The sequence below is a fragment of the Thermomyces dupontii genome, assembly GCF_041956625.1.
Source record: "Thermomyces dupontii strain NRRL 2155 unplaced genomic scaffold VTN31scaffold_1, whole genome shotgun sequence".
NCBI classification, from domain to species: domain Eukaryota; kingdom Fungi; phylum Ascomycota; class Eurotiomycetes; order Eurotiales; family Trichocomaceae; genus Thermomyces; species Thermomyces dupontii.
In genome coordinates this window covers 3551227-3570866 of record NW_027192307.1, presented here as the reverse complement: position 1 = coordinate 3570866, position 19640 = coordinate 3551227, and the positions used below count along the sequence as shown (strand labels likewise).

At 53.8% G+C, this 19640-nt stretch overlaps 5 protein-coding genes across 5 annotated transcripts; 3 read left to right on the top strand and 2 right to left on the bottom strand.

Moving 5' to 3' along the window:
- Nucleotides 1–1945: 1945 nt before the first annotated feature.
- VTN31DRAFT_1338 (uncharacterized protein) lies at nucleotides 1946–3863 on the bottom strand (the record flags this gene model as incomplete). The annotated part of the gene is made up of 3 exons (XM_069401384.1): nucleotides 1946–2513; nucleotides 2572–3721; nucleotides 3815–3863. 3 exons carry the CDS (start codon nucleotides 3861–3863, stop codon nucleotides 1946–1948), a joined length of 1767 nt encoding a protein of 588 aa, XP_069264194.1.
- A 1652-nt stretch (nucleotides 3864–5515) lies between these two features.
- On the top strand, nucleotides 5516–8679 carry VTN31DRAFT_1337 (uncharacterized protein; the record flags this gene model as incomplete). The annotated part of the gene is made up of 3 exons (XM_069401383.1): nucleotides 5516–5583; nucleotides 5949–7166; nucleotides 7251–8679. The coding sequence occupies 3 exons, from the start codon at nucleotides 5516–5518 to the stop codon at nucleotides 8677–8679; spliced, it is 2715 nt and encodes a 904-aa protein (XP_069264193.1).
- Nucleotides 8680–10600: 1921 nt separating this feature from the next.
- On the top strand, nucleotides 10601–13142 carry VTN31DRAFT_1336 (uncharacterized protein; the record flags this gene model as incomplete). The annotated part of the gene is made up of 2 exons (XM_069401382.1): nucleotides 10601–11064; nucleotides 11141–13142. 2 exons carry the CDS (start codon nucleotides 10601–10603, stop codon nucleotides 13140–13142), a joined length of 2466 nt encoding a protein of 821 aa, XP_069264192.1.
- A 2384-nt stretch (nucleotides 13143–15526) lies between these two features.
- On the bottom strand, nucleotides 15527–16228 carry VTN31DRAFT_1335 (uncharacterized protein; the record flags this gene model as incomplete). Its single annotated transcript, XM_069401381.1, has 1 exon — nucleotides 15527–16228. One exon carries the CDS (start codon nucleotides 16226–16228, stop codon nucleotides 15527–15529), a length of 702 nt encoding a protein of 233 aa, XP_069264191.1.
- An 895-nt stretch (nucleotides 16229–17123) lies between these two features.
- Nucleotides 17124–17597, top strand: VTN31DRAFT_1334 (uncharacterized protein; the record flags this gene model as incomplete). Its single annotated transcript, XM_069401380.1, has 1 exon — nucleotides 17124–17597. One exon carries the CDS (start codon nucleotides 17124–17126, stop codon nucleotides 17595–17597), a length of 474 nt encoding a protein of 157 aa, XP_069264190.1.
- Between the last annotated feature and the right edge of the window lie 2043 nt (nucleotides 17598–19640).

Sequence of the window (19640 nt, the reverse complement as noted above, 5' to 3'; positions counted from 1 at the left end):
GAGTATGTATGCAGTCCCTACAGAATGCATATCCACCTGCACGCTCATGCAGAGAGTCCTCCGTCCAGGCATTTAATAGTACTGCCCTCTATTATCTGGACGTCACCATTTGACCTGGTCGACTGCTTTGGGCAGAATTCCAAGTACAGTAGTTATGTACTTAACTCCGTATGATGGATATTTCCGATCGACCTCGAAAAATCTCGAAATGACATGACGCGCTCGTTGCGAAACAAAAAAATTTTCTCCGATGATTCCTGTTTTCTCCCACGGAGTCAAGCCCCGTTTAGCGGCTTTTAGCGGGACTCCACTGTATGTAGTCTGTGCGGGCATAGTTGTCGACTCACTTCTTGCTTGGCTGAACGCCGCTGCGTTCATTTCTAATCCAGACAACTGGCCATCACTCTCAGTGCCGGGGGGAAGACCCGGGCTCTCGGCTGCACAGCTGGGCGGTTGAGGTCACAATTCCCTGATCAGTGCTCACTGCTTTCCTGGGTCTGATGACTTGATGAGTCGATATCATGACGGTCACTGGACTCGCTTTCGGTTTATCAGGAGCAGTCCTGCAGTGATCTTCGCCACTCTCATTTGAGGAGGGGTGTTGCGGGATTTCGAATATCATACTCCGTACGATGAAAGATACTCGAGTCCTCGACGATTATTCGTGCTCCCCATGACTTCATGATCTTCACGCTCGTATAAACCGCAGCCATCTCCAACGAAGTTACGAAAGTTTCTCGAATTCTTCTGCCTGGCGATGGCGAGCACTTTTGCCGAAAGACAAGGTCAGGTCCAGCCCTTAAATCACGTGACTTTATATCCATATCCTAGTCAGCGGCGTCAAATGGAAGTAACGATGGGAAGAACTAGACTGTTCAATGTGTGATGGGCATGACTTGATCAGGATTATTGGGCAGACCGGCAGAGTCTCTGAGACCAGATATACCTCCAATTTCTCCGTCAATCATCGGAATTATATTGGATCTGAGGTACATAACAGTGAAGCAACTCGGCGAGATCGGATCTGAGCGCTGTACTTTACCCCTCTTTGACCTCAAACTCCCCATTGCCGTGATCCCCAATCCAGTAAGTCAAAGGCTATTTGGTGCAAGTAATGACTTATGAGATCATAAGAATGAACAGGTTGGGTAGACTCGGTGAGTGCTTCTGTATTAATCCCGCAGCAAAGTCCGTCTAGCTGCTGGACGACTCGAGACTTTCGTTCCTTCTGCCCGGCATATTCCCACCAGTCTCGAGTCATTCTTGATGATATTGTTATTCCCGCACATAGAATGGGTCAAAGCACTGATTGCATCCTTTCTGTTACGATTGCCAATTTGTCATCGTGAAGAATCGCGGGGTTCAAGCTTGAAAATGCTGCGGCAATGCCATGATGCCCCTCTCTTTTTTTATTCATCTGGCTTTCAAACTGGTTGATTTCACGCCTTGATACCTAAATGGCAGCAAAACTCGGCTGGCATCGGTCAAGCAGGAACCCCTCACTAACAAGTACGGAGTCAGTACGACGGTAGACTTGGACAGACACCAATGCAATATGATGTGCATGGACGGAGGGGGCCAGAGGAAAAATAAGAGGACATAGATGCGGGAGTGGCCCGAACCTTGAAATGTGAATGCAGGACAATTCACAGGCTTTGGGATCAATTGATGCTACGGTTCAATCAACCTTGATGCCCTAAAAAGGATGCCATTCAAAGGAAATCGGTCTAAAGAAGCAAGCACAAACAAAACGACCATGACCAAGGGTAATACAGTACACACATCCAGCCACATGACGACACCGACCAACATCCGACACTGAGAAACAAAGAAGTGCACCGAACCGGAATGGGATGCAATCATGTAGGTAATACAGGAGCCCGCAGCAAGAACAAGGCATGCAGCCTCAATGATGTCTCCAGGGGGGGAAAGAAATGAACGGGTGTCATGGATACCACGCGTAGCTCTTGAGAGGTGCAACTCGGGCACCATCCACCGCCTCCGAGTTCCATTTGGACTTCCACGCATACTCACGCGCCGCCGCCTCAACCAATGCTTCTTTACACTCGGGTGGCAGCTCGGCCAGAATCTCTGGGGTCATGAACTCGGGGTGTTCCGGATCGAGCATCCGGAGCACGCCGTTCGGCCCAATGTCATTCATGTCGCCGTCGGGGCCGGGCCGGCCAAGTGTGTGCGACTCTGGGGTTTCATAAACGATGTCGACAACGGCGAAGCGTCGCGCGAGTCCCGGGGGTACGGGAGGGAAGATGGTGTTCTTGCGTTGTTGCTTCTTCTGTTCGGCGCGGTCTTCTGTCGGGATGCCGTTCGACAGCTGCAGTGATGACATGCCCTCTGTGAGCCTCCTGGTCGTCGGCGATTCCGATAACGGGAGGCGCTCCCAGCGTGCGTGCGTGGGCTGCATGATCTTTGGATATTGGATTGTATTTGTATGTGGATCGTACACGCCATCCAGGTTTGCACGGCGCTGGGCTGCGATGGCAGAGTTGAAGCGACTGCGGTTGCCAGTTAGCACGTAGAACCCCCCGAACGTAGTTTGAATGAAATACATACCTCGCTTCTCTAGCATGCTCGACCATCCAATTGTCCCCCGTTACGGCGATTCGACGTTTCCCAGACTCCCCGGCTCGCCCGCCAGGGAGAGGACCCGACGGCGCATTCGTATGGTACACGGACGACGCACCATGCCACGCGACAAACTGGTTGCGGTTGTAGGGCTCTCCCGGTGGAGGCAGCTTGTCTTCGGGAACCGCGAGCTCGCCTTCGACGTCGCCCCGTTCTCGCGCAGCCTGCTCGTGGTAGTCGTCGATGACTTTGCGACCCCCGATGATGATCTTGGCCCCAAACTCTCGGAAGACGGACCGCGCCGTCACCACGCCGATGGCTCGACCTTTATAGGAGTGCGGAATGATCTCCCGCTCAATCAGGTCTCGCTTGGCCTCATCATCGATGATAATCTTAAACAAATGTTTATGCTTCTGGAAGAACAAGTAGGAGTCACGGAACCCAACGCACCGCGCCGGCTCTGTCGACAGCATGTACAGTCGCTCACCGCGGCCAAGCAGGGTAAACGTTCGCACGCGGTACTCCCGCCCGCCTTGGAGATACCCGTTCTTGTCGACTTTTTTCTCGCCTGCCGGATCTTCGGGCACCACGACTTCGTCGTCCACGACATCCAGCGTTGTCCCATCCTTGTCAACGACTACCTTGGTCGGGGTATTCGACTGCCCACCACGGCGGCCCCATCGTCCACCGCCGGCAGATGGACGCCCGCGTCTTCGCTTGGACGGCGTGCTCACGCTGGGCCGCTCGGAGCCAACCACATCAACGAGATCCCAGTCCGGTGGTCGATTCTTGGGCGGCCGACCTGCGCGCCGCTTTCGAGGAATGGCTGACGTTCGACCAACCGTGCGCGGAGTCTCGGGTTCAGCCGGCGTCTCCGAGCCCGCAGCTGGAGTTGCTGCGGCATCTGTATCTGGCTCTCCCTCTGCCTTGGGCTCGGCGGCTGCAGCATCCGGTTCCTGCGGCGCGTCCGACTCCTGCTTCGGCTCCGCTTCAGATTCTGGCTCTGCGTCGCGATTGGGGTTTACGTCCGGATTCTCCTCCGGGTCATCGGCGGTGTTCGCGGCGTCGGCATCTTCGTTAACATCGGGCGCGTCAACGAGCTCCTCGTCCGATGCAGCGGGCACGCTAGAAGCTGAGCCTAGAAATGGGTTCCCGTTTAGTACACTTTTTTTTCCCTCCCCGAATCGAACACGGGCAAGCGTGATTGATGCAGTGCAGGTTCGGAACGTACGTATGGACTGTGTCGCTGCTTGCGCAGCCTGCCGCGTCTTTCTCGCCATGAATCATTCACCAATAACGCACACAGGCCCCTCTGGCCGGCTTCTACTTCGATGCTACGAGCCCTTTGACGCGAAGCTGGGATGACGGGTCGGCGTAATGTTTTTCCGGGGAGTTAGTCACGTGACTGCAGTCGCCGATTGATTGACCGGGGACCAAGACCCTGGAGCGAGTCCAGCCACCAGCCATCAGCAAGACCATCCACTTGGCCAGTGGAACACAGCCAAAGACTCGGCACTTGGCTCATATCCGGACTGGTCTGGATGCTGATTGCTGAGCGTTTCCGAGCCAAGGAATGATGTGCTCCGAGATCTGGCGAAAATCATTCCATCGCACGGAGGATTTCGCTTCAGGGCAGGATTTCATCCGGAAAAGCAGGATTGTCCTTCAGAAAAGTGCAGTAGGTATCATGTTCGGGTACCACATCGTCAGAACTTTCAAGTTCGGCTAATAATCATATTCTGGATTTGATCTTGGATTTACTCCTTTTCGCCGAGAGATTTATTATCTGAACAGTTGATCTGGATACATGTATTGACTCCATCGAGGCCAAATGAACCATTGCTGTTTGCCAATTCAGCAGCAACGATGCGATTGATCGTACTGTAGTTACATAGTTAGTAACTGCATTACTGTATTGGCGAGCTTCTCGCGAATGACATCGTATCAGATTCCTCGCTAAAGGTGCTCCTTTTTTTTATTCGTCGTCATTCGGCCGGACTGCCGTGCGTACGTCGTGTTGTGTTGTGAAAGCTCGTAGTTCGATCCTCTTGGGTACCGCTGAGACTGGACAAAGTCACTTCGGGCAGGAAAATAAGACTAGAGTACATACAACATGAGAAAACCACGCACAGAACCGCAGCAAATAGTGTCGAACCATTCAAAAGACTGTGTGAGTGTGCCGTCTGAAAAAAACCCTGAAAAATTCCCCATCGTGACTCCACTGAAGTATCCGCTTTTTGGCTCTTCTTCAGAGTTCAGACTTGATCCCGAGTATGTACTCGTACTCGCACGACGAGATCCCATTTCAAACACACACTGCAGAGCCCTCATCTGTAACAAATAGTCCAACCTCTCCTCGACCCGTTTCGCTCCACGTTCTGCACTCCGCTTCCCGCTTCTCCTGGTTCCCTCTCCAGAACCCGGACGGTGCCGCCACCGCCGTGGGCGGAGTGCATAGGAGAAACTTCTTGGTTCTGACCGGACCGGGTCTTAGTCACGGCGTTTTTCTTACGCAGCCGCGCGAGGCCACTCAACAACGCCCGTAAAATTCATTTCATCATTCGACCAGTCGGCCTTTTCCACCCCTCTCTTTTGCAGAAAATTGACTTTGATTGCTGGACAACGCGACTGTTGTCTCGGGCAAACCGGAATCTAATCGATATTCCGGGGCCTCCAGCCATCGTGGTGTTTAGACGAAACTCTCCTGCAGCGAGTCAACCCGGATACTGTACATTGATCTAGCATCTAGGTCATTATTACCGATTCCTCCCAACACCCGCACCCGCGTTTGCGCGCCAATCTCTGCCTCGCAGAATTCCCGACACCGCCGAGTTCGCCATCGTATACGGGCGCTGGATTTTGCGCTGGAGATACACTTTCTCAAGGCATCGGTGAAATCGTTGGGAATCGCTTGTCGCATGGGAAAGCGGCCATGGCTGCACCGAGCGGAGTCAAGCCGCATGCCGATGCGGCCATGACGAAGCAGGGCGTATCGCAGAAGTGAGTTTTGACTCCCATCTGGTTGCTCCGTTGCCGTCCGTCCGTGCCCGATTTGTATAATGAGATCCTCGCCCGGCGGGAGCGGTGATCGGATATGCATGGCAACCCTGGTATCTCCCTCGCCATCAAAGCCCTTTTTTTTTTTTACTATTCCCTGTTGTTTGTTTCCCTTCTCTTTCTCTTTCCCCTTTCCGATTTCTTTTCGTGGTTGCTCTGCTGCCATCATATCATCTCTGGCTCCTGCTGGGCGCATCATCATAAGAAAGCTGGGCGATCACCCGAGCTCCGCGCCGGCGAGGAGTCCATCGGGCGTGTCCCTTGTCTGGCCAGTCTTGTTCTGTGCCGCGCTGACTCCACATCACCAGCTCGGGCGAGCGCGAGGATGATCCTCACGATCTCATCGGGTCGAATGAATCGACACCAAGCGGCATGGCCACTCCTCAGCCGGACCTGAGCGACAGGCGGTTACCTTCCATTATGCACTACTTTTCTCAGGTTGGTAGCTCTACTTTCCCGTTGAATCCTTTCAAACCACGGCCCTCCAAGTGCTCCACACCTACCACCGCGGCTCTGGGCGGCGTACCGCTGGCTTCGGGCGGCGAGTCCCGGACCTCTGTGAAAGGGACCTCGTCGAATTCCCAGGCCCCGGGACCACAGGATCAGCCCTCGAATGGAGTGGCGTCGACGGCGCCGGACGGGGTTATTCCGCCCGAACCATCCCAGTCTCCATTACAAAAAATTACCACCCCTGGTGCTCTTCCTACTCCCCCCGATTCGTCCACAGGCTCCATGACTCAGAAAGAAGTCGAGGAGCGTGGCGAAGAAGCATCCGCTGCTGCTGCCGAGAAGAACGCCACATCCATCTATACGGCCTTGAGAAACTACCTGACTTCCTCTTCCTCCCGCGGCCCTGCTTCACCTCCTGTCTCCGGCGTGTCCGTGGACACCATCCATGCTGCTTCCTTCTCCCACTCGTCCCCGCGCGATCCGTCGGCCACCCCGCCTCCGCACAACGCTCCCTTGTTGGATCATGAAAAGCCTCCCCCTGCTCTTGATTCTTCTTCTGAGAGACTGGCCAAGCTAACAGAGAACGCGGCGCGGGAGCCGCGTGTGAAGAATACGCCGCCCTTGACCCCGCGCACCATGTCCACGGAAAAGAACCCTTCCGCCGACCAACCAACCGACGGGTCGACCACTGCTTCGGGCCAACCGCCGTCCTCGAGCAATACGGGCAAGGCCACCGACGTGTACCCGGTTTCATCACAACAAGGACCCACCGTGGCTCCCCTCAAGGGCAAGCTATACGTGAAGATCTCCCGAGGGAGGGATCTCCGGCCGAGTGTCGATCCTTACGTGGTGTGCGTGTTCGAATATAACGAGTACATCTCCAAAGGCGCTCAGAGTGGCGACCACACTCCGGAAGGCAGGAGAATTCAGAAGGACGGGGTGGAGAGTGATGCGGGAAGACCGATGGCGATCCCGATGAGGAGCCGTCAGAGCAGCCACAACAGCCAGCTTGACGGCCACGAGCATCGGTCGAAGGTGCCCGTTACGGATCCTCAGTGGAATCACGAGGCTGTCTTGTACGTGGATCATGTTCCCCTCTTGATCCCCTTTCCCCCCAAATTCCATTTTGCCAGGAATCTTTCGGTCTGACTCGGCACTAGCGATGTTCTAGGTGACCAGTCAGAGATCGATGTGTCCGTGTACGACCGACATAACCAGGAGACATTCCTCGGCCACGTGCGGCTGAGTCTGAACTTGAAGGAGAACAAGACACATTTGGAGGGCTGGTTCCCTCTGGTTGGACGTGCGCTGGGCGACACCAAAGTCTCGGGGGAAATCCACTTGGAGATCGATTTCGAGAAGACCGATAGAAAGCAGGTTGGACCAAGTGACTTCCAGATCCTGAAGCTCATCGGCAAGGGCACTTTTGGTCAGGTGTACCAGGTCAGGAAGAAGGACACGCAACGCATCTATGCAATGAAGGTGCTGTCCAAGAAGGTCATCATCCAAAAGAAGGAAGTTGCACATACGCTCGGCGAGCGAAACATTCTCGTTCGCACAGCCATGTCTTCGTCGCCGTTCATCGTTGGCCTGAAGTTCTCGTTCCAGACACCCACCGATCTCTATCTCGTCACCGACTACATGTCTGGCGGCGAGCTGTTCTGGCATCTGCAAAGGGAGGGACGGTTCAACGAGGCGCGGGCCAAGTTCTACATTGCCGAGTTGATCCTCGCGCTGCAGCATCTGCACGATCACGACATTGTCTACCGGGACCTTAAGCCGGAGAATATTCTCCTCGATGCCAACGGGCATATCGCGTTGTGTGACTTTGGACTGTCCAAGGCCAACCTGACGCAGAACGACACGACCAACACGTTCTGCGGAACGACGGAGTACTTGGCGCCCGAAGTCCTGCTTGACGAGCAAGGATATACCAAGATGGTGGATTTCTGGTCGCTGGGAGTGTTGGTGTTTGAGATGTGCTGCGGGTGGAGTCCCTTCTACGCCGAGGATACGCAACAAATGTATAAGAACATCGCGTTTGGCAAGGTCCGGTTCCCGCGCGACGCTCTGAGCGCCGAAGGCCGGAACTTTGTCAAGGGCCTGCTCAACCGGAACCCCAAGCACCGTCTCGGGGCGAAGGGGGACGCCAAGGAGCTCATGGAGCATCCGTTTTTCCACGACATCGACTGGGAGGCACTAGCGCGCAAGGAGGTTATTCCTCCTTTCAAGCCCAAGCTCAAGTCCGAGGCGGACACGTCGAATTTCGACCCGGAGTTCACGACGGCCTTGGACACCTCCGCGTCACTCAATGATCGCGCTGCGGCGCTGGCGAATGGGTTTATGCAAGGCTCGACGCCGCTCTCGCCGGGGATGCAGGCCAACTTCAAGGGCTTCACCTTCATCAACGAAAGCACCATGGATCAACACCTCAAAGACCACCACTCGGGCGATCGGATGGACGAGGACCGCGATGACTCAGAATCGTGGCACCGACCGCAGCGATCGGTGGATTCTACCGAGCGTCGCATGAGCGGCGTGATGCGCACGGGCGACGAAGGCGGCGTCTTCCACGACTTTGACATCTAAACACGTTTTTCCTTTCGGTCTTCCCTTGTTGCCGTGTTGATTGACCTGGTTTTCTGGGAGTCACGTTTGCATCTATGCGGTTGTTGCTATGCTTTGCATTGTGTTTGGAGGGGGAGTTAGTTGATGCAATTGTTGTTTTGGGTGCTTTTTTTTGTTCTGTTGCAGTTCGATGAAAATTTATCGGTGATTCCCAAGCGTCTTTGGGATTGTTTTTGTTCGCGCTGTGACCCGAGAAGAGCAATTGGAGAGAAAAAGTTTTGTTGCATGCAGTTACCTCATCCTTTTGACTATCGTGGCTCCGAACATGGTGGTTTGTGTCGAGTTGGGAGGATCCGTGCTTGCTTCTGTTGATTTGTCTTTTTTTTTTCTCATTCGGGACTGCGACAGAGGAATCACTCTCTGTTCTCCCGCGGCTTTTCTTCGCGTGCGGAGTACCTGCTTGTGTGATGATTACCCGTTGCAAGATGCGATTCCGTCGAGTTTCCGATTCTTGACATCCCTATTCCATCTGGCGGTGATGGATGACTTGTCGTTCATGTACAGATGGAACTTGCATCCTCTATGAAGTGGACATACGCTTCCTAACTATCGAATAATAATTTAATGATGGCTTGAGATTGCTCGAGGCTGAAATGAGTCGGTAGATTACTCTACCCTGTCATCCATTTGTCGTGAGACCCTGCCCGCAGCACAACTCAGGCGCACGAGTATATATACATGCAATCAAAGGCATGCATTCTTTAATATGCTCCGTGCAATCTACTTGGTCTGAGTCTGTCCTCATTCTTGCAACTACAGGCATTCATTCGTACGAGAGAGCTCAAGTGGATGGTTGGATACGAATCATTGTACGAAGATATTTACGAGTACTTTTACATAGACCGCGGTAGGCAGCTGTCCTGCCCATGCAGATCTGCACGCCTCATCTCGCGTATCATCTGCTGCACTGCTCTTATTCCCATGCAGGGACCAAGGTCATGTTGATTTTCCACATTTCATTGTCTGGCGGGAGAGAAATCCCTGATCGCTGATTGGTACAAACTGGCCAAACAAAACAAACTCGATGGAAACTGGAACCAAAAAGGCTAAGCTCTGGTTCGTCGTTCACCTCGTGAACCTGTGCCAAACGGGTTAGGACTGACAGCTGCACACCACATTAAACGGTCAAGCCATGTCCCTGTTCGGACTAGCGGCAATCTGACCTTTCTTGGCCCGTGTCTCAGCTTGACCAAGCCGGTGTTCGTTTCCTTCTTTCGTCTGGATGGATTATGTAACCTTCAAAGTGCGGCACAATCGGGGCCAATTGTGCAGAGTGCAGGAAATAGATGGGCAATACAATATATTATATACACCGTATGTACGGAGTAGGTTATAACCTAGGTAGGTACTCTGTATGTACTCTAATTCAAACAGTTCAGCACGTCAAAGGGCAAAGTTCAACGGCAATATCTCCGGCCACGCTGTGGTTCGTTTCGCCCCGCACGAGGTCTCCACTGCCGGCGTCTCTTCAAGGTTGATCTGAGCGTCTGCTGCACTGCTGCTGGACCACGAGCCTGAGTTAGCTCAGGGATCGGCCATGGCGGCCTTTGGCCCCTGTGCCCTGTGGGGAGTAGTGCATGATGGTCTACGGAATGGAATAAAATTAATCGCTTCCCCAGCCGGATTGCCCTAGTTACTGTATTCCCCCTGAGAAAAAAAGGACGCGCCATGCTTGGGAGTTGGGTTGATTCTTCCTCCAAGCCGTGATCCAGCGGCTCTACTTTACTCCAAGATTGAGTGTGGATTGAACTTCTTTGCCCGCACCGCTCAATTTGGACGCATAACGATCGTGATTGATTTTTTTTTTCTTTTTTTTTTTAAAAAAAAAAAAAGGAAAAACAATAGGCTAGGGTCTCTCCATGAACGGCCCCCCTCGGTCACCATGAGTGTTGTGGCCAGCCATCCAAATCAGACCCCCGGTCCGGTTGTCATGTCTACCTTCAACAACAACAACAGCAACAGTAATAACAGCCAGCAGCCGTATCCCGTCGCGGCAGACGACGTGTCCGTTCGCAGCCCCTCGGTCATCTCTTATGCCAGCAACTACAGCTCCGATAGCGCCTACAGCTCCTCCACGGCGCCGACAATATACTCGGCGCCGTCGCCTGTCTCTCCCACGTCGCCCAGACCTGCGTATCGTCTGTTTAAGCACGCTCCGGTACCCCCGACGCCCCGGGAGCCCGCGATCCAGCGACTCCCGCCTCGTGTGTATGAGTGTATACTCGACCATTTGCAGGCCCTGCATGAGTCGCCCCAGCAGTCCGGCTGCACCACGTGCTTCCAGCGCGACCTGCATGCTCTGGCCCTGACCAATCGCACATGGGATCGTGCGGTCCGGAAACGATTGTGGGTTTTCTTTTTGCTCGTGACCATATTAGACTGCGCCGAAGGCTAAGATGGTTTCTTTTGTTCGCCATTGCAGGTACTCGCGGATTCACATTGTCGGCGCCGACTCGCCGTCACAGTTGAAGAAACATCGACTGAAAAAGGGTAGTCGGCTGAAGCTCCTGCGACGCACGCTACGCGAGCGCAAGTTGCTGGCCAACTTGGTGCTCGAGCTGCGCGTGCCCGAGTTCGATGCCGCCCCGGTGATCAACGGGAAGCCGAATCCGCAGTGGGAGGAGTACCGCGACCTGGTCGCCTCCGTGGTGATGGTCTGCCCCAACTTGGAGCGGCTGATTGGCTTCGATCGCTCGTTCCACCATGAGTTTGACCGGCTGACCTATGCGCTGTCCACGCGGCGCAAGTTGAAGGAGCACAAATGGATTCTGGGCGAGCCCGTGCTGGATACCAGCGGCCGCAGCAGCCCGGACACCGCCGCTCGGAGCGGGTCTCCGACCAAGAGCAGGAGGAGTCTGTCGCCGCAGCAGGTCTTTGAGTTCCTCGATTACCATGTGTGCTGGACCAACCTGGAGACACTCGCGCTCCACTCCTGGAATTCGGCCAGCGCGTTGGAACACGGGATTTTTTTGCGGATTTTCAACCGCTTGCCGTCCCTGCGACACCTCTCCATCTCTTGCTTCGACGCGGACGCGTTCACCGACCGCACGCTCCAATTCCTACCGCCTCTGCAGTCGCTGCGGCTGGAGTGCCTTGCGGGCGTCACCGATGCCGGCATTGGGCAGTACATCTCCCGCCCGGAGGCTCGTGGCCTGCAGTCGCTCACCATCATTGAGCAGAACATCCGCTCTCTGCTCGTTCTGTCGAAGATGTTCGCGTCCCTGCCGAAGCTTGAGCGGTTCAGCATCGTCCAATCCAGCTGCCTCCCCGTGTTGCCATCGGAGGGCATGGTGCTGCAACCGGTTCTCGCGTCGGCCAGTCTCAAGCACCTGCACTGGGACATCACCGGCCCCAAATCCTCCAACGCTCTCAGCCGGCTTGATTCCCCGCCGTTTGCGTTCCCGCACAAGCCATCGGATACCCCAAACTACCATCTCGCGCAAAGCATCCTGTGTTCGGGCTTCCCGCGCCTGACGCACCTCCGTGCGCCATCGGATATCGAGCCTCCGGGAATCCTGCAGTCCGTTTGCCGGCCGATAGCTCACGGTCAGGCGCTGCTGCCGTCGGACCGAAACAGTTTGCCCAAGAGCTCGCACGGATCGGTGAGCATCCGACCCATGGCGTTGCCGGCGGGGAACAACCTCACCTCAGCGCGCATCCGGGCGCAGACCTTCATCGACATGGCCGCCAAGGACACCGAGACGGGGATGAAGATGGTCGTGACTGACCACTCAGACTCGTACGTGCCGGACAACGTGCTGGAGGACGACTCCTCCGACACGGACTCGGAAATCTTTGGCGATGGACCGGCGCCAACCATGGCTGGCGCTGGGCAGCAGACGCCCAAAAACACCGACGGCCCCCGGACGCTGTTCGAGTTTCGCATGCCCCCCGTGATGGGCCGGGTGCAGGCGTCCACAAACCCCGCGCAGGACGTGACAATCCCGCGCTTCGTGCTGCGGCCGGACATCCCGGGCTCCGACGCCGACGGCGGCATCATCCGGTGGAAGAACATTTTGACCACGAGTCACGCTTTCTCCCTCAACCGTCGCGAAAGCGGCGCTCTCGGCGGCGATGAGCCGCCACTTTCCCCTTTGTCTCCAGCAACGCCCACCGCCTCCCGCTTTGCAGGATGGTCCGCATTTGGCACGCGGTCGTCATCCTCTTCCTCATCTTCTTCCTCCTCCACCGCGACCTCACACTCATCGTCTGCATCAACATCAACCTCATTGTCGTCTCCCACGTCAATGCCGCGCACCACAACGCAAACGCCGTTTTCCTTCTCCCAGGTCCCGCCCTGGGGCCGTGATACGTGCAACGGGCATTGGAATCATGCCCATGCCAACGGAAGGGACTGGTGGATGCATGTGGAGCGCGAACGGCCGCTCTCCATGGATATCATCGAAACGAAGCATCTCTTCTGATCGGGTACCAAACTTCATCGGTTTACTTTGTCCATAACATATCCATGCACATACTGAATTTCTTTTTTCATGTCCATGTTTTATGCTTTGGTTGGGACGGATCGGATTCAGATTGTATACAAGTACTCTCCCGGCTTCTTGTTCGATCTGTTTTTTTTCATCATGAGTTTTTTTCATGGGTTGGTGATGATACTTTGGGTACATATACTCCATCAGGACGGCTGTGCATAATTTCTTCGATTCAACTTTGTGTTTAGCTAATAGCTAATTCGAAGAGATCTGATGCTGTTTCTCTCGACTCGATAGCAGGTCAAACTTGTGTGGCAGATAACAAGTGGTGATGACCAATTAGGAAGCACTGGTATGCGTAATATGTAATTCTTGATACGGTTTAGCGTCTTTGATTATGTATCGTGCTCACGTATCCGTACCTGGCGCTAGCCTGAATCGGCTAGATTAGTGATCATCCCCCTGAAGGCCCTGACTCTGAGCCTCTGACGTCATTGATCCTACCAGGTACAGGTACAGGTATATACGGTACCTCTAGATAGGTACATAACAGTTATTGCTTCTTCAAACTGGCTCCTCTTCCTTTCAGTGCTCTACCTACGAAGTACTTAATGGTACATTTACTCCCACCAACTGGTCGAGCTACCACATAGTACTGAATGAGAGCTTGACTTGGCAACGCACTAGGTAGTTAAGTAATGATTCATTATTCAGTCCAGAGAATGCCGCGCGAGGGTCGGTGAAAGCAGAGGCCCCGAAGTCCCTAGTACCTATGGATTGGCATAATGGAAGCAAGCAGGCGCTAGAAGGCATTGCATAGTATTCTCCTTCTACTACCTCCGGAATATACGTCCTCGAGACCAAGAACGTCAGGCCTCCGCCCGCTTTACCGCGAATGAGAAAAGGATCGATCGCTTGTCGGTCCCCTCCATAGTATTCATGTTCACTTGCGAAAAGCTGGAGTCGTGGATCCAGGAATTGGCTCATTACACCCGGTATGTAATTGCTCGAGAGGTTGGGGGGTGAAAGTCGAAAAATTACTTCATCTGAAGAGTACTATTAAGACGTCAATTCCAACCCCCGAAAAAACCTTGGTTATCGGTAACTATTGTTCCTTCCAAGGATACGAAAGGAAGCCGAGAAGCCATCAAAGCTGCACACCGACCAGGATTGCGAGAAGTTGAGCAAGTGCGTGCACTCCCGCCGCATGGATGCATAACGCCAATCCCGCACTGCGGCAACTACAGAGATTTCGGCGACGCAAGGATATTGAAATTGGTGTAGTAGGTCCGTCACCTCGAGGGCGTGCAAGTAATAAAAAAAAAAAAAAACCTAATCTAGATCAGCTATGTAGAGTAACCACAGAAACGCTCCAACCCCCAATCCCTCAGATGAGATCACGTTATCGTATCCTTTCGGGACTTGGTCAAACTGCGCTTGTTCCGTAGGTACCATATCCCTCGAGGATGTGACCTAATCGTACTTTCGACACCCAGACCGCAAAGATGAACCAGAGATTGTGAATTGATGTCTTTGGTCCTGGCCCGTTGATCAATTCCATTGAGAGTGGTCGCTTTTCCTTCGAAGATGTGGCTACTAGTATCCGCGGCTCCAGACACCCAACACCGGGTCCGAAGCTCAGAAACGATTTCGTGAAAGTAATTTTCCAGACACTAGCGGGCTTGCTTGAGGGGATATCATTCTGGATGACTTCTCACACTTTCATTACTCGGTGGATGGTTCTAACCACAGAGCCACGGACATTTGTGGTACAATTTGGGGTTCCTCCATTGCTGTTACCATGCCTTCAATCCTTGAATGGTGGCTTCGAAGTGTGCGAACCAGCGATCCGCGTTCTCAGTTGTCAAAACATCCATCAATTGGATCACGTCGGTGGGTTTGAAGTCATCTGGGAGATCCCGTTGCCGGGTCTCGATATGCGATTCCGCGCGATATTCAGTCATCGTGATGCGGAAGTCTTCCAGTCGCCGCGTGAGATGTTCGATTGTCTCCAGGGTGACATTCTGAGTGCGTGTACGGAGGTGAGTATGTACCAAAAAACGGAAACAAGAAGTGGACAGCATATCGAGATCACGATCGCGCTGTCTTGAAGATGGACAAGGAAATCTAACGAAGAGACTGATTCACCACTACCCTAAAGACAAGGCCATCCGAGGCGCTAACCCAAGTTAGAATTCTTTCACAGCCCCCAAACGCATATTTTGTGGCCGGTTCTGACTTTCCCCAGAACCTCAGAAGGAGTCTTGAAAAGAAGCTGAAGACTATGGTGTGCCAACCATCAACATGTACATCGTTGAGCGGTTGGAGAATCGCTAGAGCTTCTGCATAAAGCTGGTCCACAGATTGATACTTCCCTAACCAGCATTTTTTATGATCTCCCCACAAAAACAATCATCCACGTTTGGGAGATCTTCAAGTCGAGGAAGTTTGTAATTGTAGTCCATGAGATTGCATTCATATAGTTTCCACGAAGCGATTGAGTAGATTGTGCATCCAAGGTGGAAGATATCCACTTGAACCGTCAACCCATCATCGCTAGCAGTGGTAATATCGGTATCCAGAGGGAAAAGAGCAGCTTGGCCGAAATCGATCATCTTCAGGGACATGTCGTCAGTGAGGAGGAAATTCCGGGGTGCGATATCAAAAACGAGAACTTTGGCGGTGTGGTGGAGGTGATGCACAGCCTTGATTGCCGAGAGGATCCAGGTCACCTTGCGTGGTTGCGCAACTTCCTTCCTTTCCCTGATGTAGCTCTCGAGGTCTCCTTGACTGAAGCAGGGAAGAAGGATCCCTTCATCTGAGATTTGGACGCATTCCGCAATCGCTTCGCACGTACCAATCCGTCTATATACCGCCTTCTCTCGATCCAGGATCTTTCGATTCATAGAATTCAGGTATTGGGTGTCCGCCAGCTCCTCGCCTGAAAGCCCGGCAAGGTCTCTGATCTTAGGGACCTTCAGCGCATAGGGACCCCGCTGGAAGACTATGGAATTTGTTCCGTTCCCTAGATGCCCTTCAAATTCGTACGGAGTGCCGTCGGGTTTGAGGAGCGCCATCTGTAGGGTGAATGATAAGTCCTTTAGTTCAGCAGACTTGAAGGACATGAGGAAGTCTGAGGACCTACTTGCTTGAAGGGATAATCCCACCCGAAGCTGACTGCTGCAGACGCTGAAAATAAGCTCGGCAAACAGGTCTCGCTTGACTGGCATTTCTAGGTGGCACGAAATAGGAGAGACCTGAAGTACAGTCAAACCTGGCTATAGATTAGGTATGAGTTATAACGACAATCTGGTTACAGCGATATTTTTTGGTAGATGTCGCGCCGTCCGTTGCGCGAGCTTGATCCAAACGTGCCTCAGGGGCGCCCTCAGCGGAAGCGACGGCGCGTCGACGCGGCCGGCTCCGTTCGTGCCGAGCCCCCCGCGATTCCAGGTCTTTATCCTCCTGCTGACTACGCTTTGCTTTAAAACTCAAGCGATCCATGTGTCCGGAGTGCGCGACCGTCAAACCTCGCGCGGAACTCGACCACGCTCGGGCCTGCGCCGCCTGTGATCCTGCGGAGCGTCGGGAATGCGCCTACTGCAAAATCTGGATAGAGCTGGCCGTCTTTGAACTCACTCGGCAAGGGGATTATTACAGGATCTGCCCACCGTGCCGTGAAGCCGTCGCCGCCCAAGGCCACCACTACGACTGGCAGCGGCCGCGTGTTGCAGGAATGCCGTCGGTGCGAAGAGTCTTATCCGCCGGAGGAGTTTGGTGACTCCCTGTTCTCTCGCACTTGCGTGCGTGACCCTTCCTTCCTCTATTCCGGTCCACTTCGCTGACATCTGCCCTGCCGAACAGCGCCGCCGCCGCCCGGGTTTGCAAGGGGAGGTGGGCCAGCCGTCGCGGCTCGGTTTGGCGTTGATCAGCAACAGTGCCAGATGGGGCCCAGCCCATGATCTTGATGCGATGGACGTGGAATGCCGGCACTGCGGGGCCCTGCCCTGGCGAGCTGAGATGCGGCGAGGAGGGTTTGAACCTTGCTGGAAGAACGGGCGCGTGCGATTGTCGCAGTTTCAGGAGCCGCCCGAACCGCTGAGGTCTTTGCTGGATCGCCATCGAACGGATCTGTCCGCCGAGGATGCCGAGGCCGCCAAGGAGTTCCGCAGGAACATCCGTCGATATAACTGCGCCATCGCGTTTACGTCGTTCAACGCAGAAACGGATTTCGATGACGATGATGATGCGAGGTCGAATCGGCAGAATCATTTTGCGTTCCAGATCCACGGTCATGCGTATTCACTACTGGGCCCCGAGGAACCCGGGACAACATCCCGATCTACGCGCAGATCTATTTTTACAGCTTTGAGGATGCAGCCGCCCAGCGCCACCGCAACAATCCTAATCTGGACCTGGCTCTGCTGGAGCGTCTGGAGAGGATGATCCGGGACTGCCATCCTTGCGCCCGGCAGTGTCGTTCCGCGACGGAGGCGACGGAGGCGACGGCGGAAATCCGGCCTCTCTCCAAGTCCCGGTTCCAGTTCAATCCCGGTCAGAAGTTGCTGGATCAGACCAGGGACCAGAACACCCACAATCTCCCAACGACTGATACGTGCTGAGCTAGCTGTTCCTGGATTGGCGTTTGCTTCTTCCTCTCTCTATGGGGCCATATGGATACTCCGAGAAATGATCTCCCAAAACTCTCGACGCTTGAACTGCTGCTTCGAATTATCGTGCAGCCTATGCTCCTGCTGATGCTGCTGGCTCAATTGATCCCAAGCTTTTCTCATTCGTTGATGAGCTTAGGGCCGATCGAGGCGCTGCCAAGTTCGAGGTTGCGCCCGAACACTCGGCCCATTGCAGACTCCCTGTTTGGAAGCAGTTCCGCGGTAGAAAGCCTTCACGGTCGTCGAGGGTTCATGCCCTTCGAATCACGGATTTCTATCCTGATGACGGGCTCCCTTTTGCAGTGATTTTGTCCGCCAGATGTTTTCGAAGTTGGGTGCCCTCGGATTTCATCCATACCTACGTGAACCAGATGCGTCTGGGCTCTCGAAAAGAGCGTGAACTCTGTCCCCAGTACTACTTCCAGTGAGTGCGAGACTTGCGAGATTTTGATTGCTCACACGGTCCGTCTCCTAACTCGATCCGCGGTGACATTGACTTCACCCACTCCGAACAACGTGTCGACCCTCTCCCCTCGCACGCGAGTGCGGATAATCGGGGCATCGACACTGGGCCTCTCCGCTGGAGCTGCGGCATAGCGGGCGTACCTTAACCTTTGATTTGCAGAACCTTCGCTTGACTGATAACAGTGCTGATGCAATATCCTGCCAAGGTGCTGCTTTGCAAATGGCATGGTTGTGTTGCTTCGCATGCCTCGGCCAACTTTGCCAATCGCAACTGCGAGGAGGTCCCAGCTAATGATGTTGTAGCAGCCAGCATAACCCAGATCGCGGATGCCATCCGGTGTAGCTGTTTTTCAGACATAGATACTTGCTGCTACGAAATCTTCCTTTCTCTCATCACCCGGTGTCTTCCTGATTTTGTCTGGCCGGCCTCCGGATCAGACATATGACGATCTGCATAATTGATGACCGCATCTACCAAGCACAACTTCTGAAGCTAAAGAACCTCATGGTGGACTTGCTGCAATGCTCTCACTAAATTTTTGTACACAGTTCTGAAGCCTAAGGCGAGGATATTAAGCATTGCGCCCGCGGCCGCCGCGAAGCGGCGACCCACCCCTCGTATTTCCTAGGTACCTCTAGGTACATAGTTGCATCTGAGTTTGGGGTGACCACGCTTGTAAACGGTGTACTGTACTCACCAAGTCACCAACCATACTGTACATATATTGTAGGTACTTAGTTATCCATGATCTGACTATAAATGTCTAGTCAACAGCTACAACAGATGCTGGATACATGAGTACAGAACCATTAGAACAGCATATCAGGTGCAGAGACCCCCATCCCGTGCCATTGCTTCTTCCAGAAATCATCCAAAAAGGTGCGAGCCTTGAAAACGAGCAACATCTCAAGAACTTGCAAATTGACAGCCAGCGATAAATAATAAACCACTTGTCCATTGAAAGACCCTTATCCAAATGATGAGCGTACTCGAGAACTGTCTGCGCCCTTGAAAGCGTGCGAGATCGTCGGAATCAAGGGCAAAGCTCCAGGCGTGATAAGACTCGACATGTGCAGCTTGCTGCCGGATTGTATCGCTACAATGGGGTTCGACTGTACCAACCTAGAGTATATACCTTGATACCTAGTTATGATTGCCTCCCTCGCAAAGCCCTTTCCAATTCCTCCATATATCAACGCGGGAGACAAAGAAACAAAGGTATTTCCAATTATACCTTGCAAGAGCAGGATTTGCTTGGAGGCTCTCTGTGTTAGAGCCCAAAGGAGTTCCTGCCTTAGGCTAGCGTCACTCAGTGGGGCTAGGGCTCACTGGGCACGTGACCTACAGAGCGCG